The sequence below is a fragment of the Botryllus schlosseri genome, chromosome 3 (genome assembly GCF_051294905.1).
Source record: "Botryllus schlosseri isolate E-star chromosome 3, Bs_hap1, whole genome shotgun sequence".
Lineage (NCBI taxonomy): Eukaryota > Metazoa > Chordata > Ascidiacea > Stolidobranchia > Styelidae > Botryllus > Botryllus schlosseri.
In genome coordinates this window covers 30473093-30500931 of record NC_137238.1, presented here as the reverse complement: position 1 = coordinate 30500931, position 27839 = coordinate 30473093, and the positions used below count along the sequence as shown (strand labels likewise).

The 27839-nt window shown below is 40.1% G+C and overlaps 2 protein-coding genes across 2 annotated transcripts in view; both read left to right on the top strand.

Annotated features, from left to right (window-relative positions):
* Positions 1–27839, top strand: part of LOC145435014 (uncharacterized) — a 281315-nt gene that overhangs the window by 73975 nt on the left and 179501 nt on the right. The window contains exons 13-14 of the mRNA XM_080312272.1: positions 10210–10319; positions 10716–10838. Of these exons, the coding sequence (XP_080168398.1) occupies positions 10210–10319; positions 10716–10838 (233 nt within the window). The remainder of the gene's footprint in view (positions 1–10209; positions 10320–10715; positions 10839–27839) is intronic.
* On the top strand, positions 589–8869 carry LOC145435059 (uncharacterized). The gene is made up of 5 exons (XM_080312343.1): positions 589–1831; positions 2401–2624; positions 3475–3586; positions 6744–6907; positions 8780–8869. The coding sequence occupies exons 1-4, from the start codon at positions 1756–1758 to the stop codon at positions 6776–6778; spliced, it is 447 nt and encodes a 148-aa protein (XP_080168469.1). The 5' UTR covers positions 589–1755; the 3' UTR covers positions 6779–6907; positions 8780–8869.

Sequence of the window (27839 nt, the reverse complement as noted above, 5' to 3'; positions counted from 1 at the left end):
ATCGATATTGGCTTGCTTCAATAGTGCGGGAGTATGAGCATGGAAGCTCGGACGTTGCCACGAAAATGCTCGGAATTTGCTTGCAGTCGAGTTGAATGTCGAGTTGAAAGTTTTCCAGAATTTTGACACAAACCGTGTTGCGAAAGACTGCACTACTAGCATAAAAACCGTGTTCACTTACTTTGGAAGACTAGAATACACGAATGGTTGGAAGCAACTGTTCCTTGTTTATATTTATATTCATCTAAAATTAGGTATGTATTTTATTAAAAGGCTTCCAGCAGCTGTATCCATTTTTTTAGTATACCTGGACCATCGCCTGACTGTAACCGCATCAATGCCAAGATACAAGACATGAAAATATAATATGTACATTGATTGATTGATTGATATGTGTTATAATGTATTTCGTCGACACGCATTGTAGACTTGTGTAGTCTTACCGCATTGCCACAGGGCGGTACGTTACCCCACGTATCGCGGATTGATCGGCCGCGCGTAAGAGCCAAGAGTTACCCTTCAAACACGAGGAGACATGTCATCCGATTATGTAATGATGTCGTCATTGTCTGGGTATCTTGTTGTGTCCTGATGCCTATATATAGATGATTGTAGTGCTATTACGTACATGGCGCATTTATGAGCTGAGTGACATGTGATAATCTCTATTGTGGTTCAAAAGATAACGAAAAAGTTTGTTTCCTGCAAAAGAACATGCATACGCAAATCCGGACGTTTTAGTTGCACAATTTGCTCGGTTTGAAGCAGACCGGTTCTATATTCGAGGTGGCCTTGTTAGTCGGCTGGCAGGACACGAAGGAAAGGTTTTTCTTCCTGTTCAGTTTCATTCAGATCAGTTTAGAGATAATTCCATAATTTAAAAACACCACCAGATTATGTTAAAATGAAAAGATTGGAAGGTTTCGAAACAATTTGGAGTATAGTTATTTAATCAGACAACAGACACCCACTGCGACCTAGAACAGTTGGTATCAGCTTTTTTGATCTCTCAGACCGGTAAAACTTTAGAAGAAATGTTACGCACCGGTGAACGCTCAAAAACCAAAATTAACCATACATTTAATTACGACAAATATATGAGACTCAAATGAAATATTGTAAAGCTCATTTAATGCTGCGTTTTCTATATCAGACATTTAAAAGCGGTTCTATTGAAGTTTCTGTAAGGCGAAGCTCGCGAAGTCCTGTTGAAGATGAATAATAATTTGATTGTGATTGTGTCAATTGTCGTTCAATTGGACTGTCGGAATGTACCGAAGTTTGTTTGAATGTCTCCGTCGCTTTCATACATAACTCGTCCGAAACGAGTTGCAGGCTACTCTTAAAAATGTTTTGTACCAGACCATGCATGCGAGACGAGACACGAGACATTTCAAACGTGAAGCAACGAAAATGAAGTGGCATGTGGGGAAGTCGATATAACTAGTATTTATTTTTCAAAGTTTAATAGCTTACTGGGTATTTCATTTGCTAAAAGATTTAATAAAACGTCACAATTGCATATTTCATTGCCACGAAACCCTTCGGTGCGTGGACATTGGACAATTTAGCTGCATACCTATACGCGATAAATGTGGGGCACAACCGCCGTTTCGTCTCAGTCAAGTCTCGTCTTTTTATAGTACTACAAGCCTGTTTTATTTTTCAGATAAACCCTGGCATTGCCTGTTGTGTTTTCGAGCAGTTCTTATATAAGTCTATTTCATGACTATACAGTAGAGACGATCGTTCACTATGGCGTCTATTGGGGTGCTCGTGTTAGCCTTGGTGGTGATGATGGCTGGAAAAGTCGAAATGGTGCGATTGCAGCGTGAGTATTTCTGCTTATCGTAACCGATACTGTTGGAACAGTTATGTAGCTCCCGATATATCAATAGACCCTTAGAACTAGAAATAAATACATTTACAAATCCACAATTAACAACTAAAACACTGCTTATTATAGTTTTGATTCAACGGTTAAGAATTACTGAAGATGTAATCAGCATTTCGAAACGTGACTGGGTCTCGAGCTTGAATTAGGCAGGGTTTCGACCCCGAATACTTATCTCCTTGCTACAGCACTACCAGTAGTGATGACCGTGAGCTATAGAAATAGCTGCAAGAGCATTCCACAACAGAGCACTGGTGTCGCGATTCGGTATGAACGACGACTCGTGTTTTATAGTTGTTTGGCAACTATTTTTTAATGCGCAACTATAGAACCATAAGTCTATACGTATTCTTCAAAATCTGCAAGTAGAAGTTCTAAAAAACAGTAGCTTGTTGACAGTCGACGAACTAGATTGGTACTTGGTATAATTCTGTTCAACGGAGGTCAACGTAATCTCTGCATAGGTCCAGACTTTGACTGTAATAGAAGCACTTGATTTGTAACAGCCGGGGGCACGCATCAATTCGACTACGACGGCTACAGATATTCGGCGAAAATCGACTGGTGGGGTAGGGTCAAATTTCACAACGCTCGCAGCGATTGCGAAAATCTGCACGCGGAAGTGGTCAAGATCACCGGCGGCGAGCAGTACGCCACTATACAGAGTGAAGTGGCTGATATAATACCAGAAGGCTGGAGTGAAGTCATTCTGTGGACAAGCGATAATGAAGTGAGCATTCATGTCGGTTACAACTATGGTTAAATTTAAAACAAGATGTGCTTTAAATAAATGCCATTTCCAAAAAAATTCACGAAAGCTGTATAATAATAATTGTGTAAATACTTGTGCATGTAGGATAAGCCTTCGGCGGACTTGCACTAGATGTAGTCGACACAAGCGAACGGAATGAATGTTCTGATGATGATGACCGTGGACGGTAAGGATGCTGCATGACGATGTAGTTCTGGTATGGGATGAAAAGCTCGGGAAAGGAGCCATACTGACCCTATATTTTAGTTTTAATTCCTAAGGAGTCATATAACAAAATCAATCCACCGTTACGTCACAATAAAAGATTCGTGACGCCGTTGCTAAAAAACAAAACATATTTTAAACACAATTGTTTCAAACTGATTTTTGTTTTAAATGCCACCCTAGTTACAACGTTGTCGTCATGTTCGTTAATATTTGTTTAGAGCCGAGAGTGTTAATCTCTTAAAACTGTTTCGAGGAAGATGCAGACCACACTTTGCAAATATGACGGTTCCGCCGCGAGTTGCGATCGCTACATTGGGAATATTGATATATTTCTTATATAGGTTACTGGTGTCCAGATGCAGCATTTCTAGTTTATTTCATGTCCAAGCTGTGAAGCTTTTTGAATAATGCTCTGAAGTTTTGGAAATGCGCTAGATGACATATCTTTTGAATGTCGACCGAATATATTGGGGTTATCGGTAAAGGTGCTAAAGGTTATCGGTTTTATCGTTCAACTTCTCGCATGTGCAGCTGGAATATAGACCTGGCATGGCGGTTTCATTCCGATAAAATTACCGGTCACATATCACTTCGTTAACAGACGGCAGACACGTACCAAACGTTGGTGATCTGGAGTTCGGCAAGTAGTGGTACGAATCGTAAAGAAAACCATGTTCCAAGTTACGGTGGCCACGGTTATATCTGTCAGAGAAGTAAGTTGTGATTTCAGACATTATGTTGCAGCTACTTGCATGCAGTGTTAAAACGCAAGAAACCGGAAAATCGTGGTAGAAAAATAATTTCAAGACGAAGTGAATGCCATTTCAGGGCGATTCCGTCAATATAGCATCGGAATTACCCTTTGCAAGTATGTGGCGAGATAGCGCAGTGGTATAATCCGCGGCTGCAACACAAATGGGTGCGGGGTCGAGTCCGACCGAGGTCGACTTCCGAATTCCGATAAGTAAGTGTTGGAGGTTTACCTAGGCTCCTCCTCGCAATTTCATCCGCGTCAGCGGTGTCTTACAAAAGCCTAGAGGTGGGCCGTGCTATTAGTCGGCAGTTACGGAAAATTAAAAGAATATCGGCCTGGTGTAAGTGACCATAGTAGTCGACAAACACCATGAATACCCAAAAAAACAAACAAAAAGCCCATTCAAACTTTATTATTCTCAGTGGATTACTTGAGGAATTTTACGCATCTGTGACGCTATGATTTGATTTTGTTTCTACTGAGACTTTTTTATACGCCAGATAAGTCACATGCAAACAACTAACACTGCAGAAACATCATTGTCAAGCCCACAACAATAGCAAAAGCTGAACCAGTTCAATACCAAAATGCAGGTCTCAAATGAGAGAAGCGATATTGGAGTGAATGCCTCTTGACGGACAGCACATGCTGGGCTCAGTGGTTCTCAACCGGTGTGCCGTGGCCGGCTCTAGTGTGCCAATTGAACTGCTCAGGGGTGCCGTGAGAGAGTGTGGTGAACAAGTTCGGCACTTCTTCGGTATTCCCCAAACATCGAGAAGTGATCCCCGTGAAACTAATAAATGTTTCCCATGAAATCGTCAAAATTGATAAACGTCAAAATAGATTGTTTTTTGGCCTTTGGAGAGACAGCTATTAGAGTTGGGGGAAATTAGGGTTAGGGGAGGGGGATATTAGGGTTGGAGGAAGGATGGTATTACGGTTGGGGAAGGGGGACATTAGGGTTGGGCAAGGGGGATATTAGGGTTGGGGCAGGGGATATTACGGTTTGGGGAGTGGTGTTATTAGGGTTCGGGGAGGGGGATATTAGGGTTTAGGGTTGGATGCGGGTTATGGTCAAAGTTAAGGTTAGGATATCCCAAGATTAGGGGTGGGAGTGATAGATATTAGGGTTGAGAGTTGGTTCAAAGTTGGGATTCGGGTATCCCAAGATTAGGGTTGGGGTGAGGGACACGATAGTCTCAACCCAAATATCCGTCGCCCCCCACCCTAATATCCCCCCTCCCCCAAACCTAATCTTGGGATACCCTAACCCACCTCCAACCCTAATATTCCCCTTCCCGAACCCTAATATCCACACTCTCTCAACCCTAATATCTCCTTCCCGGCCCTAACCTTACGATATGCCTAACCCTAATCTTAGGATATCCGAACCCCAACCTTGACCCTATCCCACCCTAATAACCCCATCCCACAACCATGATCTTAGGATATATTGACCCTAACCTTGACCTTAACCCACCCTAATAATCCCTTCCCACGACCCTGATCTTAGGATATACTAACGCCAACCTTGACCCTGAACCCACCCTAATACTCCCTCCCCCACCCTAATCTTAGGATATCCTGACCCCAACCTTGACCCTAACCAACCCTAATATCTCCCACCCGACCCTAATTTCCACCTCCCCATCCCTAATATCCGTCTTCCCCAACCCCAAACAATTTATTATGACGTTTATAAATTTTCACATGTCCTTCAGAAACATTTGTTAATTTCATGGGGCTGACTTCTTGATGTGTAGGGAATAACGAAGAAGTGCCACAATGTCGACGTATAACAAAAGTTAAGGAATCTGAGTATTACATAGTCGGCGCGGTTCTATTATTGTTATCCACTCACGACACACAATGTACAATGCGATACAATGAACAGATAAGAGAAGATCGAAACGACCAAGTACGGTCTCTCAATTTGGCATCCTCTCCGCCTAATACCCGTTATAACGGTGTTCGATTTTCATCTTTCTTATTTCAGGCTTCCTCGTTGCTTTCATTCTCTTCTTTATGAATTCGTTTTTGATCGGGCTTTCTCCGGGCCTTTATTTTGCGGCATGATGTGTGAGCATAGCGACAGAGGGGAGGAGAATCTCAGATAAACCACCAACGCTTCGAAACGTACTACTGCCCACAATCAAACCGGGGCCTCCATACCGTCAATTCCGTTGGAACGCCAGCTCACTCACATATAGTAGCATTTGGGAAGGTGGAAACTAAACAAAAGGTCATCATCCGGGCAATTTGGTCGTCATGTTGAGGTTTGTCTAGTCACCACCATCAGAATCGGGTAGAACAATGGCACGACGTAATTTGATCACGGATTTCCTTTTTTAATCATCATCTTGCAGAATTTTGCAATCAGGTTAGCCCACTCCTTTTTAACGTCCGTTGTATTTCGACATCTATCGTCACGTGCTGGTCATTTTACATCAGACCGATGACCGAACCTTCGTTCCGAACTTTTTGTAGAACACCACTTACGCAAGTCGGATGACGCGGAGGGGCCTATATAAACCTCCAACAGGAGTAGACCTCGGTCAGACTAGTATACCCGCAGCCCGTTGGTGTTGCAGCGGGGCAACGTAACACTAGGTCCCCATCCATTTTTTAGTCAATCGACGTCAAACTAATTTACCAGTTTACTAAAAATATTTACGGTAAATATAATGCGCATAAGTGATTGATAGCAAATCCAAGACTTAATCTATTTGACTATAGCCTACATGACTCAATGAATCTAGAGTTCTAACTGATTGGTTGACGCTGGTAGGTTACGTTGTCTGGAATGATTCTATGGCACTGCTTCGAGGCGTGGCGGTGTATTTTGCTTGTGTGACATAAGTTCAATTAATAGACAAGCTTGAAGCGGATAACTATTAATAATATGCGTTTATGGGGTAAATGGTATTTTAACACTGTGTTTTTGTGTTATTTTGTCCCACAGCTGTACATTTTGACTCCCCCATTGCTGTTACAACATCCAGTCCTACACCCAACACTACCGCATCTTTTGTTCAACCTGATACAACACCAGCTACGTCTGCAATATCTTCAACTTTTGCTGTACCATCTGCCGGTAGCACCACGAATGTGACTAGATTGGTTGAATCTAGTACTCTTCGATCCGCTATAACAAGTACGGAAGAAACCTCAACGTCTGAGTCTATTTCGTCGGTCACTAGTATACATTCCACGACAAATACGGAACCTCATTCCGGCCCAATTATGGTTTCAGCTTCAACGAAAGAAAGTTTAGTAGCGAGTAAGCTTGCTTTTTTGTGTTTTTGTTACGATTTGCGTACACTGGTTTCACATAATCTAAACTTACAGCCATTCTATCTGGTTATTATTCTTTTGTACGTATTTCCATCTGTGCTCGGTATTAGGTTAGAGTTTACGGTAATTTGGTTGTCGTGAAGTCCAACTGTAAGTCTTTGGGCCGGAATCAAAGATTTAACTAAAATAATTCAGACATATTTCTATGCGAATCTTCAGATCACATGACCTTTCCAAATCATGTACTGTAGTCGAGCTACACAGCCAATTCAATCATAGTAGCATCAAATCGTATGCGTTGGACTAAAATCTAGGTTTCCTGGAAGCCTTTATAGTTGAATAATCCATGTCAAGTTTTTCGACCTTGATCTAGTTCAGGAATGGGCGAACTACGGTCCGCGGCAAGCAACACCCTTTTGTGCGGCCCGCGAGAGTCTCAGAAAACTTAATAAAATTATTAATGAAATGCGTCCTAAAAATCGAATGATTGCAGGGACTTGATTAAACGTTTTCTTAATATATTTCACCATGATAATTCTAAGGCAATGGTTCTCAAAATTCTTTGACACGCCCCCCTTTATGATAGTGAAATATTTCGCGAGCCCCTTATCTCCATATCACAAAATGCAACCAGAACTCTGGCAATCCCAACAGATAGTTTGATGGCATGGAAGGTTATCACAGTTGATGAAAGAATTCTCTAATATGAAATAGGGACTATATACACACAGGAATTACTATAAATTGTAGGTATATCGCGCCGAGCGCGATACAAATTTTCAGTTGACCGCAGGTTCGCGCCACACTTTACATGCTTTCACGCCACCCTCCCGTTTGCCGTTTGAGAACCACTGTTCTAAGGTAAATACTTCCTATATTATTTTTTGATAATTTTTGGGGCGACATCCCGACCTCAGGGCCCGCGCATTTGGAAAGTTTGCAACTGCTAAACATCACAGGAATCCTAAACGGGATTGACATACTTCAGATCACGAGTGTGATGTCAGATTGGATACTCCAGCATAAAGTGTATTAATTTTAGTGCTGCGCTTGAACAAAAACGATTCGCGCCTGTATTAGGTATAGATTCGTTCTCCGTGTGCGTAAGTAGGCTATGTATATTTTATCTACACATCGTAGAAGCGTGTTTGAAGCTAACATGGTTATGATACTGTCAGCATTGTGTGTCCTGGAACTGAACCAAAATAGAAATAAGCAAATCTACGAACAGATCGCTGCTCACAGAATAAAATTTTAATCCTGTTTTAAGAATCGGGACAACCGACTTTCATCCCTATCATTTTGACAAATTGGTAATTGTGGTCGACCAGCCTATGAAATCTCGCCACTGTTTCTGATGCGAGTACGATATCATCAAAGCAATGTCTGGTTTGTCTTCAATAAGCATTATTAGGCCTATCTCCATGTTCTCACTATACAATCAAATACCAATATTGCGTTTTGGTTTATAATCCCAATTTTATATAGTGCGGGCCGCGAGCTCAAAAGTTTGCCCACTCCTGATCTAGTTTCAATATTACTTCAATAGCGAGCCAATATCTCCAGAATCTATGATTCCCGAGTACAAATCTTTACTGTACATTAGTCATTGACTGCACATTTAAAACTGCATCTATTTGATTACATGACTTGATTAACCTAGTCTGATTAGATGATCCTGATGTCTTGCGTTACTTTCTTTGATTGGATCTATGCTATACTTCTTCAAGGCGTGGTGTAGTTATTTGTTTGTGTGGCCGAGGTTGAATTGATGGGGAAACTTGAAGCGGTTAACCTTTGATAATGTGCTTTTATGCGAAGAAGAGTATCTTGTCATTGCGAATTTTGTATTTGAAAGCTAGCTGCAGTGTGAAACAGTCAATTTCGGGATTTGCGTTTCCGCCCACGCGACCACGACTTACCGCGTATTCAGAAGAAAAATGCTCAAGTATGTATTGTATATGTCTAGTATAGTTATGTATTTTTCTTCATAGTGTTTGCAGGTGGAGATTTGATATATCTGATGTGTATGTGCTTGGTATTTGCTGATTTGAAGCGAGTGATATTATTACTGGCCCAAAAGTGCGAAGTACAACCTATTTGACTATACTTTCAACTTCTGCTGGCACCCCATACAGACACTCTGCACGTCTTTGCGTTTGTCGTATATATGGTTACTTCCTTGTATTGTGGCATGCGTGGTGAGGTGGTATTCATACGCGAGTAATAGGCGTGAAATGCTGGTAAGTATTAATCGATCGAATGTATATTCAAGACCGTTATATTTCAAAGCCATGCTAATCATGTTACAATGAACCTGCAATAGATATTCTTTGAATAGTTGTAGTTCCAGAGACTGATTTCCTGATTCTATGACATGAAAGTCATACAAAGCTTTCCGATGTGACACTGTTTCGTGTGATAGTGGTTTTAGTTATCAATGCTGATTTCTCGATCATGGTAAGGCTGCATTTAAAATAAAAATCAATTCAAAACAAACATTTTAAAAACAGGGCCCTTGTTTAAATCATGTTGTTGCTTTTTGGCCACGACGTCATGAATCTTTAGTTGTGACTCCACAGTATGTTGACATTGACAATTGAAAAATAGGGGATAGATATGGCTCCTTCGATGAAAAGGGCTTCCGACTACTGTCATAAAAAGACAATAATATCTTCAACCAGTACTAAATCCTTATTCAGCATTTTTACGGTCCGCGGCCTTCATCATCAGAACACTCATTTCGTACCAATGATCTATATCTTTATGCTATGACTGTTGGGTGGACAACGATTATGAGGGTTCCAGCCACCCCACATCATATATGTCGACTATATTGGATGCAAATCGTCCGTATAGCCTCGAACAATCTTCCCTCCTCTAAGCTTTTTTTAGTCGTCGCGCACTGCTGTCCAAGGAAACGCGCAGTGAGTTGGTGTGTGCGCGCAGACTCGTCAAAAATTAGAGCGAACATTGGGCTCAAACGACATGTTTTATCGAAAGTATTTACACATTCATGGCATAATACGACAACGTTTAAAAAAATATATTTCTTTTAGGCACGCCGTCTGTTTTAAATGCAACCCTGGACCATGGTAGATCTAATAACAAACGCGATATATATGCAAAACACCAGAAATAATCACTAAAGTATTGTAGCAATCGTGATGATATCGTATTTTCGATGCTTCAGCACTTGGAAAAGTTGGCCAACTTTGATGTTATTTTTCCGTTATGTAGATTTGCATTGGACTGTATATATTACCGACTGTTTCATTTTTAATATAGATGATGAAAACACAGCACTTGCCTCTATTCTGTGTTTAATCGAAGACTTTTATAATGCGACATCGCTGAAAGTGTCGAGGTGTAAATCCATCGATTCTGTGATATCTGCTGTGAGTAGGCCTATATTTGTCTTGCGTTTACTAGCAATGTTGGCTTTTAAATCCGAACCCTGTTCTATATTTGATTTTCAAATCAAAATAAAAACAATAATTCAGATTGTATCACGACCAGATCTCAATTCGTGTTTACTGTCTTCCAATTTTGAAGTCGCTCAAAAATTAGAAATATTCAGAATTATGAGTCCATAATCTTAACTACATAAATACGCTTCTGACCGTGGCAGTTTTCAAATCCGGATACATGCATATCTCTGATATCTATCACAGCTATTCTGGATGTGAATCTATGATCTAGTTAAGGACGCATATATAGCTAACTATATCTTATCCTTGAGGTTCCTATATATATAGTAAAGTGGAAATTAATTTGAATTTGTTTTCCTATAGCCATTGGGTAACACTACGTTGGAAGATCTCGATTTCGCTACGGCAAACGTATCAGCTTTGACTGAGAACCAAGTCGAACAAGTAGTGGAGTATCTCAACAACATTTCCAACCTTAACGCACAGGTTAGCCGCGAAATTATGCGCATTCTTGTCGGTTCGTCGTTACGGTGGAACAAATGTTTAATTTGGGTTGCCATACGTCAAATTTTAAGAGGAATTGTCTTCTTTTTTTCAATAAATTAAATAGAAGCTCGGAGGACGCCTAACTGTCCTCTATTTCACGGATTTATTCTCCTTTTATATAAAAAGCATCGAACGACGCAGCGAACGTCAAAGTTACGTAAAAAAAATCCAGTAAAACGGAGGCCACAAACAGTTGACCTTTTTTTATCCAACACCACAGGCGTATCGTAAAAAAGCGGGTAATTCGGGAGTCGAGTTAGGGTGATGATCTTTTGTAGTCAGAACAGGTACTATTGGTCGAAAATTCTGAAATAAACCATTTTCTTTTCCGCTATTAGAGCTGTCAGAGTTTCTGAAAAGTGTCCTCTTTTTCGCATGTCAAAATATGATAATCCTAGTTTAATATATCTATAACGTTAGTTTTCAGCAAATTGTGAGCAACGAATTGTTTTCTCTCGGCATTTTCATTACTGGAATAAAGCCGCACAGAATCCGGTATCACCTTAGACTCAAGTATTCGAGTGCCACCCGTTATGACGTTTTACGACCTATTTGAAATCTTGTTGTCGTTAACATCAAGCCGCGTGCTTACTGAGTCTAGATCACTGGTTCTCAAACTGGGGCGCACCGCCTCGGGGGGCGTGAACGCAACTGCAGGGGGTGTGAAGCTGCCATCAACTGTAATAGTTGTAGTTGTTGCTCTGTGTATATTCCGAATTTCATATTTGAGAATTCTCTTATCAACAGTCATAACCTCACATACCATCAGACTATTCGTTGGAATATCTAGCATTCTGGTTGCATTTTGTGATATGACGATAAGGGGCTCGCGAAATATGTCACTTTCATAAAGGGGGTGGGGGGGGGGTGTCTAAAAAGTTTGAGAGCCGATGGTCTGGATGCTGCGGTGGTCATCCCATGTAGAATCTAGATCAGTGGTTCTCAACCTTCTTGTCTTCGCGGACCCCTTTCGGACCGTCACGGACCCCGCGGACCCCCACGAAGTTTTAGTTCAAATTTAGCTCAATTATCGTGCAATCGTCATATGTCTTGTACAAAAGATTACTGCAGGCTTAGTGATAAACAGCTACATAATGACTTTTTTTGAAAATAAGATCATATACTATTCATGTAGAAATTGGGTTGACTATTATTTCAAAGCGAGTTACACAACTGCATTTTTAGAAATACGTGGTCGTCTCTTGACAATCCACCCATTCGATTTGATGTAAACAAGTGCCGGAAATCCATTGCAACAAATATAGGTGGTAGCGATTGTATGACCGCGTATCGCTTCCGACGACACATTTGGGTATGATCCCAACAGATAGGGCATCAAAATTGACAAACTAACGTCTTCAATGAACACATAACGTCAAGCCTGATCTTTCTATCTAGCACAGTCGTTCTCAAACTTTTCAGACGCACCCCCTTTATTATTGTCAAAAATTTCGAGCCCCGTCACTCACCCCTTATCGTTATAGCACAAAATACAACCACAATGATAGCAAATCCCAACGGATAGTTTAATGGCATGGAAGGTTAAACCGGTTGATTAGATAATTGTCAAATATGAAATTCATAGTATACACACTGGAATGACAATGAATAGAAGGTTAATCGCGCTGAGTGCAAAAAAATTCAGTTAACTGCAGCTTCGCGCCCCCTTTAGTTGCTTTCACGCTCCCCAAGGGGGGGTGCCCCCCAGTTTGAGAACCGCTGTTTTAGCAGCTTGAAGTTATGATGGAAAAGTGGTTGTGTTATGTATATCACAGAAAAAATAGATTTTTGTAAACATTTCGAAGTCACCGTATTTGACCTCACTCATCCAACTGTTTTTCCTCAATCCTCAACAAAACATCTCTAAACAGCAGAATGTTTGTGTCAGTAGGCTATTAGCAATTTCGTAATTAACAAGAGTCTGCACAGTATAGGATATTCCATCTCATATGGCCATTCTGTTGATGTGAGCTCTGGAGTTTTACTAGTAATGAAGCAAAATTACCTCATGATTTTTCGAATTTAAAATATCCAATTATGTTATCAATTATTTTGAGGCTTCGCGGACCCCCTAAGAAGGCTTCGCGGACCCCCTAAGAAGGCTTCGCGGACCCCCGGTTGAGAACAACTGATCTATATTTCAATGCTAACCTTCATTGTATTTGTTGATTAATAGACATATCGGATAAGAATTAACAACTGTCAATATTCGAGTTTAGTAATCAACCTGTTCTGCCCGCCCTATACATCTCGTGTATTTCCAGTATTCTAGAAAAGAAATCATTGAGGCAGCGTCAATATTCGGTCACATATCCGAATATTACAATGAAACTAAAGTAGCCGGTAAGTTGTATCACACGTTGCCGTTTTTAGTGACTTTTAATCCCTTGCTTGCTACCAGCTGTCGAACGTCCTGCCGAACGTCAGAACTTGGTTCGTTCGTTTGAGAGGATCTCGAGACACCTCGATTCAGGGGATACTTCAAGCGTGTCGGTGTTTACGCATAGTGTTCATGTGGAGGTTAGGGCCATTGCTATGTGTTTGCGATTTCTAAGTTGAGGCTTCAAATTTTCCATATCTGTAATATGTGGGTTTTGTTGGCTGACTTTATGTTTTGGATCCATTCCGTTCATAGAAGACGGACTGCTTTTGGCCCTACGGATATCGGTACTAAGATAATTGTTAAGAAATCACAATGTCAATAAATCCAGTCATATGTAATGAATTATAAGGTATTCATACCATACATACTGTGGTGTGGAGTTACGCCGTGCTGGTCAATTATTTTTACTCAAAGTGGGAAATATATTTTGGCAATTCCGAAACGCGATTTCGAACCCAGACATTTTAATAACCCAAACGCTTCAACTTTGTTGAAGTACTCAGAAGGTTTGATTAATTTGCGCTTCTTATTCAAATTAGTTATATCTTTATACTACTTCCATTTGTTCGTAACGACATTTTGGGCAATTGTATTTACTTTCTATGCTTTGGATTTTGTGCATTGGAACTTAGTTTTGAGATACGAAATTGCCCCTGCATCTGGGAAACTAGATTTATTCTCCAAAGTTGCACATATTGATAGTGTCTTTAGTTATGTGGCATTGGTCGCGAAGATGCATGACGCAATTTTGAAAGAAGTCACTTCTGGTTAACTGTCCAAACTATATGAAGCCTCGGCCAATTCCATATTTTGAAAGTGCTTACTCGAGTTCCTTCCACACTTTTCATGTTTTAAATCCACTCGATATAGTTTTGATACGGCCTGTATAAATGATTGTATAAACGCCTAGCATCGTCTCATGGTACTACGGTAGCAGTACACGGTGTCAATGGAATCAAAATGGAGAAAAATGGCCTGGTGTAAATGACCGTAGTTGTCGACAAACACCATGAATACCACAAATGACAACAGCAACTGTGCTAATGGATCTAATGCTGCGCCAGACCAAGTTATAAATCCAATTAGCCCAGTAAAATATAAGATCCGTGTCGGTAGTCTTGAATTTAAATGATCGATAAGACTTCCCAAACGGACTGCTACTTTTAATCTCGATCTGAATTCTATTACACCAGATCTATATTATGCGAAATAAGTACTTTAATTTTTGTGAAGGTTAGCGATATATCAGACGTCGACACTCCGTACGTATTCAACGCGACTTTTTACGAGGATAAAACGTCCAATGTCACCTCATATCCGATGACGATAACAATACCTGCAGAAGCACTTACTCATGCGCGATCGCTGCTATCTACTTTACGTGTCGTATCCGTCGGTTACAGATCGAGCGTCTTTTTCCCTTCAGAAATCACAACTGACTGGGTGAGTTTGAGCTTGTGATTCATGTATGAATTTGTACTTTTTTAAATTTGAATACCAGCTATGTTAACCTACGACTTGGAAGAGACGAGTGGATTTAATATTTTAATCCATATCATTGTCCGTAATTCGAGTTGTCTGCAAACTCGTTAATCGCTGATAGCATAATGGTGGAGCGTCCGGCTTCTGGATTGGTAGCTCGTGGTGGATTCAATCTCCGAACGGGTCAGACCAAAGACATTCTCAGCAAACCTGATATCTGTGGCTTCCCCGTTTAACACTCAGAATTCCCGGGATAGTATGAAGTAGTGGTTCTCAAACTTTTATTGACACGTCCCCCTTTATGACAGTGAATAATTTCGAGCCCCACCGTTATCGTGATACCACAAAATGTTAAAGAGAGCAATCAGAATGCTATCAATCCCAACGGATAGTTTAAGGGCGTTGGAGGTTATGGCTGTTGATGAGAGAATTCTCAATTATGTAATTCGGACAATACACTGAGCAATAATCATGAGCCGGAGGTAACTGCGAATTCGCGCCCCTACAGATGCTTCTACGCCCCCAGTTTGAGAACCACTGGTATGGAGAGTGGTGAAAGACTAGGCAATCCTTACAAGGTATTTTCGCACCTTCCTTGTCCAGCACTAGATCCACAACATATCATGAGCTCACTGTATGTATTGTGCACAGACCATGTGTATGTATATCATGAGTCGGTGTATATGCCACAAAAACACAAACGACAAAAATATATAACGCCCTATTTCCATGATATATGTTCGAAATCTGATGAAAATTGAGAATAATCTTGAATCCATGACTAATCCAAATCCAGTCGAAATCATCATACCCAGTTTTATAAAGTTCAAATCCGTGCTCATATCTGCCTTATGGCACACAATATGGATTTGGGTTCTTGAATTGTTTTTTATCAATATTTTTGAATTAAGTTCGGCAGATTTATGATTTTAATTCATTTCGAAACAAGTGTCTCCGGCTATCAACTTACGACACCTCGCTATTTACAAGCTCTCTATTGTAAACTGAATGATATATATGTTGCGCATTGAACACAAATGTATTCAGCAATTGGACATGCGCAGTAGTCCAGCCATTGACTTTACGATGCTGAAATTTCGATTCATCCCTCGAGTGACCATTTTCTCCCTCTGACTGAGTGTATTTTAAGTTGTAAGTGTCGGAAAACATAACCCACCCAGCAACTTTTGCCGTCGGAAGAATGGGTTAATGTAGGCCACCAAATCACAAAAAACATGGATTCATCGAATGATTTCTCTTTATGTAATCCTTTCAAATAATATTTTTCTCTTTCATCAAGCGCTTGGGCAATTACATGTTAGCATGGTCTTGCAAACTGTAGTTTTACCATAGTGTGATTTCACGAGTTAAATTGCATTATTTGTCGATGTCCATGTGGAGGTTTTTAATATGGCTCAACGTGAATTGATGACGCTTTTTTGCACTGTTTTATTTCACTTGCAGGTAATTTCCAGCAGCCTTGGTAATTCCACACATTTGTTGGAGGAAATTGCATTAAGCGATCCAGTTATTATCAGACGTAACATTATTCTGGAGCCAACGGGGCTGAAAATTGTTGACAATAAGGTATTTTTCAATGACAAGTTTTTTTAAATCTGTATGTAATATTTATTTATATCCGACACAGAAAATAGTTCTACTAACAATTATATTTTTGTAGCTTTTATATATTTTATTGGTTGATCGCGAATATGAATTGGCATTTAAATTTCTAGTTTGTTTTGTTATTTTTAGAGTGAGATTTCCATGGGGTAGGAGGTTATCATTACATTTTCAATGAACACAGATTGTAGGTTGCTATACCCGATCAATTGCTTACAAATTCTGACAGCATTGTGATGGCTATCACTATATTCGTGACATTTGAATCACATTCTCAACGCAGGAACACGCCTATAATAATTGAATGTTTCCGACTAACGGACATCCATAACTGCTCGCTTGTTTGGTCACTCCTGCGCGTAAGGCTGATGGCGAATCTGACGCATGCAACTCCATATCAATCTCACTTGGGCACCATGTTTATCTACGTGGTAAATGTTTAAAATTAAACTGAAAGGTATTATTTTACTTTACTTGAAAGTATCTGTCTCATATCTAGTATGTTTGCTACTTTCGAATACAAAATGGAAAGTAATTATATAGAGTGTATTTCCATATGCAATAGTCATGCCACATTATCCGCTGTATATCTTTTCCTATTGCTCTATTACAGAAAGTGGTCACAAGTTTCGAATGCGTGTTTTGGGATTTCAACATTGGTAATTGGTCGACTAAAGGATGTTCGTTATTGTCCAGTGAACCAGCCACATGTCAATGCAATCATTTGACAAATTTCGCCATTTTGGTTGTAAGTGAAATGAATACATAAATTTCTCAAGGATTTTTGTATGGTACGCTTTAAAGATGTTCTGAATGCTATTGTGGTATATATGAATGCTAGGTTGCATGGGGACAACAAGAGTAATTTCGAACCTTTTATGGTGTCTATGGGCAAATGGGTGGACTAGGCTATTTTCATAGTGTAGTTTATGGTAGATTTGAAAACCTGCACTAGTGTCTTATGACACCACTACTATCATTAGGTGCGGAAGAAGTGGTGCACTATTGCAGTCAAGTTAAAACATCCCCGTCTCGCTTATGAATATGACTTGTAGAAGTGGAAAATAAATTCTTTGAAAATTGTGAATCAGCTACTACTTCAACTGTATGGATTGCAAAGAGCAATAATTGTTACAGGGATTCAAAATAGCCACCAGTTCGGCACCACATTCCCGATTAAAAATTTATGGTTTTCGTAGCGAAATTGCGATAGAATAAAATTAGTTGTGATGGCCTACAAGGAAGACCGGAAATGCGTTTCTGGAAAAGATAATCTTGAATCGAATGATATTAGTTTACTATAATACATCGCAGATATCTATTGGCAATCTTTATCAAAGCTGAAAAAATTAAGATGTACTACTAACACATGATAAATGAAGGTGTAGATGTAGTCGTGATTGAAATGCAATACTTCACATATGGATACGACAATTTTGTCAATAAAGAATAATGTGTGTTACCATCCCTAAATCGACTTCTCAAGTTGAACGTAAATGTGCTTACCAATCTCTATTGTTGGACTGATATCTTCCTTTTTCCGAAAGATTTATTTTTGACATTGTGCCTTTTCTGTAGTTTCCTTGCTTTGCAGAGTCGAGTCGAGTTGCCTGCGGACCCAGCGCTGAGCATAGTAACGTACATCGGTGTTGGATTATCTATCCTTGGACTCTTTTTTACTTTGCTGATCATATGTTTGTCGCGGTAAGATAATAAGAGTAGATTTACTATTGGAATCGGGATTATTGTTTATGTATCAGTTTCACTGCGGTCGTTGCCCCGAATACTTCAATGACTTCTTTACCTCTGAATCAAAAGCGCACAAGTACAACACACGCGCGTCCACGTCGTCCAAATATCATATGATCGACCGAAAAGATCATCGCTCCATCAAATATGCCGGACCTGATGTGTGGAACAGTATCCCGCCGGCCATCCGACAGTCGACGAGCATGTCCACATTCAAGTCGAAATACAAGCAATTACTACTAAATAAATACAGTACATCCTCAAGATTACCGGACCACGACTGACCTATCGATCTCGCTTCCCATGACATGCCGCCCTATTTCTTGTCGCATTCTTTTTCTATACTATCTTCTTTACTTTCATTCAGTGTGCATGCCTCCTCTTTACATCGCCTAGGCCAAGGTGGGTGTCAGATTCCATAGACTACTCCTTGTCGCTTCGACATCTTCCTGTCTTTTCATTGTATCGCATTTTTGTGGTGTATTGAACTGATGAAATTGCTAATAAACCAATGATGATGATGATGATAATTAGTAAATAAGTAACTCAACTCACCGAATGTTAGTTGTCGTATTTTGTTGAGTTGTGCACTGGGTTTCGGTGATGAAGTGCGTTTAATTTTTTGAGTAGTCAAGTATAGCGTTTGCCAATTTGCACTACTTACTCACATATGGCTGTGTTTTAGACAGAGGTGGTCAGTAACGAAGTACTTCTACTTTCTGAAGTACTTGAAGTATATTTTTCCTACTGACACTACTTTTTAAGTAGTTATGATTTTAGACTACTTCTACTTCTACTTGACAGTTTTCAGGTTTGTAGGCAAAAATAGGCGTAGAATACCTACTTACTTACTTACTTACTTGTGAACCACCACTCCTACTTCTACTTGAGTGGAAATTCCGGCATTATTTCTATTTCGAAGGTTTATTGCTTATAAAGGCCTAGTGCAGTATACAGTGCTGTGCTAGCTCGGTCATAGGCCCTCCTAACATAGATGTAAATGACTATAGTCCTAAGCGTGCCTTATTCGCTTTCATTTTGCAAGAGCATGGGAAAAGCTTAACCCATAATTCGCGTCGGGGCCTTTGGGGCTTCGTCACTCTTTGGGGCAATTCATCGTCTATAACGCGGCCTTCGAGCAATGCGGTAAGTCGACTTGCTCCACATGATCCATTCATGGAAACCTCCCTCGCATACGATAGCTGCGATTTTCCGGAGGTCTGCGACTGTCATGTCCACAGATTTGGTCAGTTCTTCCGCGCTTCTCACGTCCCAGGATCCTCTCCAGTCTTGAGTAGCGACGGTGACTACTTTGACCATCTCTGGTTTTAGACTATTTGCGCTTTTACTTAAAATATTTTAGGTGGAACTACTTAATTTGTGAGTGAATTTTGCAGACGAGAAATTAGTTTCAGGATGGTACATTGATTTGTACTTATAACGGTGTCGCTACTATAGTTCTTTACTCTTCAAGTGTAAATCAGTTCCCAGCACAGCCTGACAGATACCGTAACAATTATATTGTCGATAGTAAGAATGCGTGCACCACACAGACAGAATATTCCAGAAACTGCGGTTATCTCCCGCGATCGCATTGTCGATAGGCGTGAAGTCATCAGTCGCCAAAGATGGCGCCCCGTCACACACTCACGAAAAAGACACAAGCATTATATATTTTTTAAATTCACGTTACTGGATAAAATTGCCATTAAAACTGTGTGAAATATCCCCTGTACCTCGGTAAGTGACTATAATTCCAAAATAGCACCTATTTTTGCATTGTTTCAGACATTCTGCATTAGCCACTCAAATGCGTCCTGTAATTCCGAAAGTACCCACCTTCAGTTAAATGTTACAATTATTCGACCCCTTGTACAAATCTAATTTTTGAGGATGCCAACTTTAATAGTTATCAGGCATTCAATTTATATTTTCACATCACATGGACATTTTAACTTGTAATCGGGTGGAAATTCTCGGATTACTGCGCGACTTGACGGACTTACACATAGTTGATTGAGATCGAGACACTATTGTTTGTGTTGAATAGACTGTTTGGTAGATCTCATTTCCTTTTGGCTATCGCAGGAGACTACGTAAAAAGTATCAGATGCAGATCCTCGGAAACATCTGCCTATGTCTTGCGATCGCGCTGACACTGTTTGTGGGTGGAGTGCATTATCAGGTAAGGGTAATCGCTGTTATTTATTTATACCGAAGTATATCTAGCTAGATCTATAGGATTTCGGCTGGGTAGGAATTTTACCAATCACATATTCCTAAATAATGCGAACTCGTTGAATAGACAGTTAACTGATGCAATCGATCCTTTTTAAAGGTGGACACCGTGCATTGTTCTATCCTGACCGTTTTCATGCATTTTTTCTTTCTGACCACCTGGACGTGGACCGGCGTGTACAGCTACACCATCTACCGGGACATAGTTCAGGTGAGAACCGGACGGTGGGCTCCATACTAGTTAATGTGAGACGATTAAATTGGGGTGTAATTGAATAATGAGTGCGTGGTACCAAATGCGTGAACACTGTACGAAGATTCAAGTCAAGTTGGGTCGTGTAGACCCAATTTTCATCAAAATTCGATTTTGAATATCGCGAAGTGATTGTCATATTAAAGTTTTCTGTCATGTTTGCTGAGTACTGTCATGCTTGACAAGGTGAAAAATTCGGGTTTTACAATTGTAATCGATAAATTTGGTTCGTATTATCGGATTTCTTGATGTTGTATTTACATTGCTTTCAATAATCAAATCACTTTAGTATTTTATTAAGGGTCTGACATAGTGGAATTTTTATTTTTGGTCTTTGCGACAATCATCAACAAAAATTCATTAGTTGTAGTAGCGTTTTATAACTTAACGCGAATAGCTCACTTTAAAATTTGGGTTTTCCGAAAAACGTAATCAAGAAAGATTCAGTTCCGGACCCTTATTTCAAATCGTCAAATATAAATTATATCCATTTTGGATCTTAGCTCGACACCGTTAGTAAACGTCACTTACAAAGCACACACAAAAACAAACCATTTCGTTTCAGGTTATGGCGTCCTACGGTAGAAGGTTCAAGATACAGTATGCCGCTTGCTTCGGCTACGGGGCGCCAATAGTGATCGTCCTACTAAACGCAGGCATAACGCTTGGACACATAGATCGCAACGTTACAGGTATTTCTTTACAGACAGCGCTCTCTAGCGGCCTACTTAATATTACGTTTCTATGTCAGGAAACGCGACGCTGGAGTCGTCCTATCGGTCGCGGAATTTCTGCTGGCTTCGGCATTATTCTCTGTACTTCGGATTTTTACTGCCAGTGGCAATGTTGTTGCTGTTTAACGTTGTTGTTTATTGCATCGTCATACCGAAGATTACTTGCAAAATTGCGCAGGTACCGTATTTCACCAAGATGATGTGAACCTCTGTAAGGTTCAGGTTCGTGTGAATGCGAACCTTTTTGAAAGGTTCTGTGTGAACGAGAACGTGAACTTCGTGACGTCACGTGACGTCATATTGCTAATTTCAACCCTATCTTTCAATGAAGTGATAGCCTATATTAATGTACACGATACCTAGCGACGACTCGGGCCACATAATGCCCAAATGCTGGAGTACATATTGGCGTTTTAAACGTCGCTAAATGTATCAACCGCGGTTATCAAAGGATATATTAATCCCATAAAATCAATAAATTCCGTCGCTTCGACAACAACTTCGACGAGGACTTACCAGGGAATATAAGCTTACACCTCAACGGTCTTAGCCAGACCGGACAATGTGTTCGGAGTCTGAGTATTGCTACATTGATATTGAGCAGAGTGTAAAACGAGTTTCCATACTGGCTACCGATACCGCAAACAACAACAAATTATACAGCAGTAGCCAATACGTTATACGCACGGATTTGGTTTTAATGATACAGTAAAGATATGAAATCAAGATTGACCCCGTACGCCTGCTTGATTTTTTACATCCGAAAACGATATCAATGTAATTGATTGGTTGAATAAGCATCATTCGCTGACTACGTATATCACTCGTGATGTTGCGTGATTGCGGGTCAAACTCACAGCAGAGAGTCACTAAATATTCACAAACGGATAGCTGGATATTTCGAGAAAATTTTTGTCACAAAGCAAGTGAAACTTTTAAGATTGTCATGGCGCATGCTCGTTTAGTGTTGATTTTTTATGCTGCCAGCGCGATGCATAGAGTGGCCCGCAGTTAAAATGCAATAAATTTGAACCACAGATCGTGTAATGAAGTGAAAATTACAATTTACCAAAAAGGTTCACAGTGCAGAACCTACCGAAGTTCTATTGTGAACGCGAACCTCCGAGGTTCACACACAGAACGCTAACGTGAACCTCACGTTCACACCATCCCTACTATTTCATGCCAGGTCACTCACTACTTGTAACGTTATCAGTGATTTTGTGGGAATGTGCATAGTTATATTCGGAATGTTGCTTGACTCATAGTAGATTGACAACTTAAGTATGTGACGGCTCGGCAGCCTCCCGCTTTTGAGAGTACCTAAGCCCTTGGCATGCCTTTTTTAATGCTTGAAGTACCCTTGACATATCTTGTTAAGCGCCGTACCGACCTATAATAACGGAGTCCAAATTTACTGCGTTACCTTCAGTCCTTCACTATACTTACACTCAATGGCTCCACAGTCTACTTTCACCACCTCTACTGAATTCTATTTTTCATGAAAGATCTGATATGCCTATCTATAGTTACGGAAATTAACTTCACCGTTTCTTTGCGCAGATCGAATCGACAAAAATCCAGCGAAGCACGACGCAAAACGTGGTTACGTCCGTCTGCCTGGCGACCATGATGGGTCTGTCTTGGGTCTTCGGCTACCTGATGTTGGTGTCGGAGAACCCGACCTTTTTAAATGCGATGAGCTGGCTTTTCACTATCACCAATTCGTTTCAGGCGAGTATTGATGCTGTAGAGTAGAGCTGGGGAATTAGGCAAAGTATATGGTTCTCGGAAATGAAAAAAAATAGTGCTCGCAGAAATAAATTAGGTTTCTAAAAAACGTGATAACTTATGTAACTATAGCGGCTCTTGTTAGTAACATTTTTAAATATTTGGTTGCATTTTCGTAAAATCAGGCTTTACCAACAGTAGGAGTTTACGTATTATCTAAAACAGTGGTTCTCAACCTTTTTGTTCTCGCGGACTCCTTTGACCGCCAGGGACCCCCGCGGACCCCCTTAAGTTTCCGTTCAAATTTAGCTCAATTATGGTGCAACCGTTATATGACTTGTGCAAAATTTAACTGTAGGATAGTGATAAACAGCAGCAAAATTACTTGTCTTGAAAATAATATCAGAAATCTAGAAATTGCATCGATTGTTATTATTTCAAATCGAATGTTGCCAGTGCATTTATTGAAAAAGTGGCCGTGTCTCGAAAGCCTGCGTTTTTGAATTGCTATGAAAGGGGGCTGAAAATCCATTTCCACGAGGATTAGTGGTGGCGAATGTAATATTAACCCGTAACGCTTCCGCCGACACCTTAAGGCACCAAAATCAAGTTGAATGCACGTCCACGCCGTCCAGCCATTTTTATCTTGCACAGAGGTGGGCAAACTATGGCCCGCGGGCCACATGCGGCCCGCAACACCGTTCTGTGCGGCTCGCGAGAGTCTAAAGAAACTTATTCAGAATATTGATAAAATGCGTACTAAAAATCGAATTAATGCAGAGACTTGATGAAACTTTTCTAAGTATATTACACCATGATAATTCTGAGGCAGTGGCTCTCAAACTGGGGGCGAGAAGCTGAGCTCAACTGAATTTTCTTCCTAATTATTGCTCTGTATTTAGTCTGAATTTCATATTTAGAAATCTCTCATCAACAGTCGTACACTTCCATGCCATTAAACTATCCGTTAGGTTTGCTAGCATCCTGATTGCGTTTTATGATATGACGATAGGGGGGGGGGGGTGACTACTTCCTACGATATTCTTTTATGTTTAATTTCTGGTGCGACAGCCAGATCTCAAGGCCCACGCAGTTTGAAAGGTTTCAACTGTTAAACATCACCAAAATCCATTAAATAGTATATTCATATTGAAATGAACCCGAATATTTTCGGCTGACACTCGTCAGGGGTAATCGTCAGCAACTAGTAGAGAATTGGAAAGAACATTGTATATCAACAATCGTATCACAAAATATGACGTCACCAGCATGAAATTTCGAATGAGAGAGCGTTCAATGTACTATTTTTAGGTGATACACGAACTCCTTTTGTTGACAGAGTTTTGGTTGGTGTATTTTGATAAAAGTTGATTCCAAGGCACACCAACCAAAACTCTGTCAACAAAAGGAGTTCGTGTATCACCTAAAAATAGTACATTGAACGCTCTCTCATTCGAAATTTCATGCTGGTGACGTCATATTTTGTGATACGATTGTTGATATACAATGTTCTTTCCAATTCTCTACTAGTTGCTGACGATTACCCCTGACGAGTGTCAGCCGAAAATATTCGGGTTCATTTCAATATGAATATACTATTTAATTGTATATTGAAGTTCTGTACCTCCAAGAAGCTCATCACCAAAATCCGTAACGAGATTGGCATAATTCGAATCACAAGCGTGATTTTTGATTAGCCCCTCCAGTTTTAATTATTTCAGTGATGTGCTTATTAAAAACGATTCGAGCGTGCCTTGGGTAGATTCGCTCTCTGTACACGTAGAATTATGATATATTTTATCTACACATAGTATAGAAGCGTGTTTGAAGCTAACATGGTTATGATGCTGTCAGCATTCTGTGTCCCGGAACTGAACCGAAAGTGGAATTAGTAAATCTATGAACACTTGAACAGATCGCTTTTCACGGATTTAAATTTCAATCCTGTTCTAAGAATTGATAAAACCGACCTTCATCTCTATAGTTTTGAAAAATTGGTTATTGAGGTCGACCAGCCTATGAAATCTCGCCACTGTTTCTGACGCGTGTACAATATCATCAATGCAATGTTTGGTATGTTTTAAATAAGCATATATATTGTATCCGTGTCCTCACTAGTTAATAAAGTATAGATATTGCGTTTTGGTTTATAATCCAAATTTTATATAGTGCGGCCCGCGAATGGATCCAGATGTTGAATGCGGCCCGCGAGTTCAAAAGTTTGCCCTCCCCTGATCTAGCAGGTCATCTTGAAGCTATTCTTGAATAGTGGTTATGCATATTATATAAGAAAATGGATCAAAAATTTTATAATATGAGTCGTGAAGTCTTACCAGCTATGAAGCGAATCTGCCTCTTGATTTACCTAATTGAAAAAATACAAATTAGGCTATCAATCATTTTGAAAATTTGAAGGTCTCGCAGACCCTCGGTTGAGAACCACTGATCTAAAAGATTATAAATCGAGCCTACGTCATCATATGCTCATCTCGGATATATTCGTATTTTCATGTCGGGAGACGTCATATTTAGTTATACGACTGTTGATTTGCAAACTTCTGTTGAAAATCCCCGCTAGTTCAGGACGATTACCCCAAATGAATGTCAGCCGAAAGTATTCGGGTTTAATCGATTACATATTATTGAATTTTTACTAACACCTGAGAATATTTGTTTGGATTTTCAAGTAGTTAGAGTCAGAGAATTTTATCTAACACAATGTCCAGACAGTACTTGTTTCCTTAACTCCGACTTCAAAGGGTGTTACAAAATTACTGTGACTCCGACTCGACAGCCCTGATTTTTTAGCCCATTGCCAGAGGTGGTGGTCGTGGTCAAAGCGCGAAGCATTGTCAACAAATGAAACGCCAATCCTATATGCACAGGGCGTGATTATCTTCTACCTCACGGCGATCAGAACGGGCGAACTTCGCAAGCTGTTTTCTCCGCTGAAGACTGATTTATCGGTGGTGTCTACCGGACTTTCTACAACCGACGATAAGAGCTAACGCCAATTCATTTAAAATATGTGAGTTGAGTAGTCGACATTGACTGAGTATTCGAGTCGATGTAGCCCGCGCCGTACTATATGGTTCGACTTCTTTCCAGTTCAACTTCTTATCAATCAAAGTATGTACAATGTACATTGCCGTTCACAATTTACGATTGGATAATATTCATATAACCATTAAAACCGACTATTTTCAACTGTCACTCATCGCAGGCGATCGTCAGCGACTGGTAGAGAATTGACAAGAACTATTTATATACAAAGCCAAAATAAAAGGGGTTATTTCAATATAAATATCCCAATCAGGGCTGCAACGACTCGAGTAGTTGCAATGATTCGACTTCCAGTCGCAATTTTTCGTTGACTCGACTTGACTCTAGTTCTTTCTTAAAAACGGAAAATGACTCGAGACGAGTGCATATTGACTCGACACATTCTATGTGACGTATTCAAGTGACGTATATCATGACCGATATTTGGAAAGTAGATCCAGAAACTGGCCCTTTTCTGTTTGAGTAAACATGTTTAGAGTGAGAAAAATAAGAATATTATGAATCAGAGGGCTACGTTATAACCCCTGAGTTTTGCAGAACTGATTTGAACCTGAATTGAACTCGAAACTGAGCAGTAAACACCATGCATTGGATTCGGACTTGAGTCGGCGGTGAATTGAAAATTCCTCGGAACCTTGTGACTTGGTTACAACACTCATCTCAATTGCTTATTGACGTTCTGTACCTTCTCTCTTTCACAATTTGCCAAGTTCTACGGAAAGATACTTATTATTACCAATCAGACTTGATAAAAATCGAGTGCCCTAACTGAATGACTAATTTGTTGTTTTTAGTTTTAGAATGGAATACCTCGACAATCGTTATGCTGCGCAGGTTCTATCGGTGCCATTTTTCAACATGCTTGTGTCTATGGTGTTATTGTGGTTCCGAGAGAACGGGTTTATTAGATTGTGGCTGGTATGGACGAAAGGGTAGTTGAAGTTGTCATAATTGTCTATATTGTATACATATTTATATTCAGTGTTTCCAGAAGAGAGAAAATTGGTGATATTAGAAGAATATTCTAGTTTCGGCTGTGACTTCGTCCATATCACCGTATGTAAGATTTATATGTGTTGTTCTATTGTTATCAATTCTCTTTCTGATATTACATTTCTCTTGAGCTTGATGTGTTGCATTGCAGCGGATTAGGTCAGTGTCAAGGCGGTCAGAGTGCGATATCGTAGTGGGTGATGCGTCTGCATTTAATGTCATTCTCTCTTTTATAATGATTTAATTTCTGAGGTCAATGCGGAGATCGGTAGATTAGGTCGCTTATGGTCGTACGCACCGACAGTTTTATCACGTGGTTAGAAGGAGGTTAGTTGATAGACGGCCCCGTGAGCTATCGACGGGAGCATCATTTTATTTCCGTCTGGACCGATTGATAATGAGCGCTGAGCGGGAAAGTGTTACTTCAAACTCTTCCTTTGGTGTCACTTCGCAACGAAAAAAGTCAAGGAACTACTTTCATTTAATTGTGTGAATGCGATGTTATTCCGGTAATGTTCTCACATTTTCACTGTAATCCTATTATGATTTCTCCTGGCTATCAATCAGATTCCACTCGTAAAACATCGAAAACGAGTGGAGCGAAATCATACGCATTACATTTTGTGGAACGAGATACGTACTGTCGACATACAATTGCGCTACGTATGTATCGATCCGTAGAAATTATACCG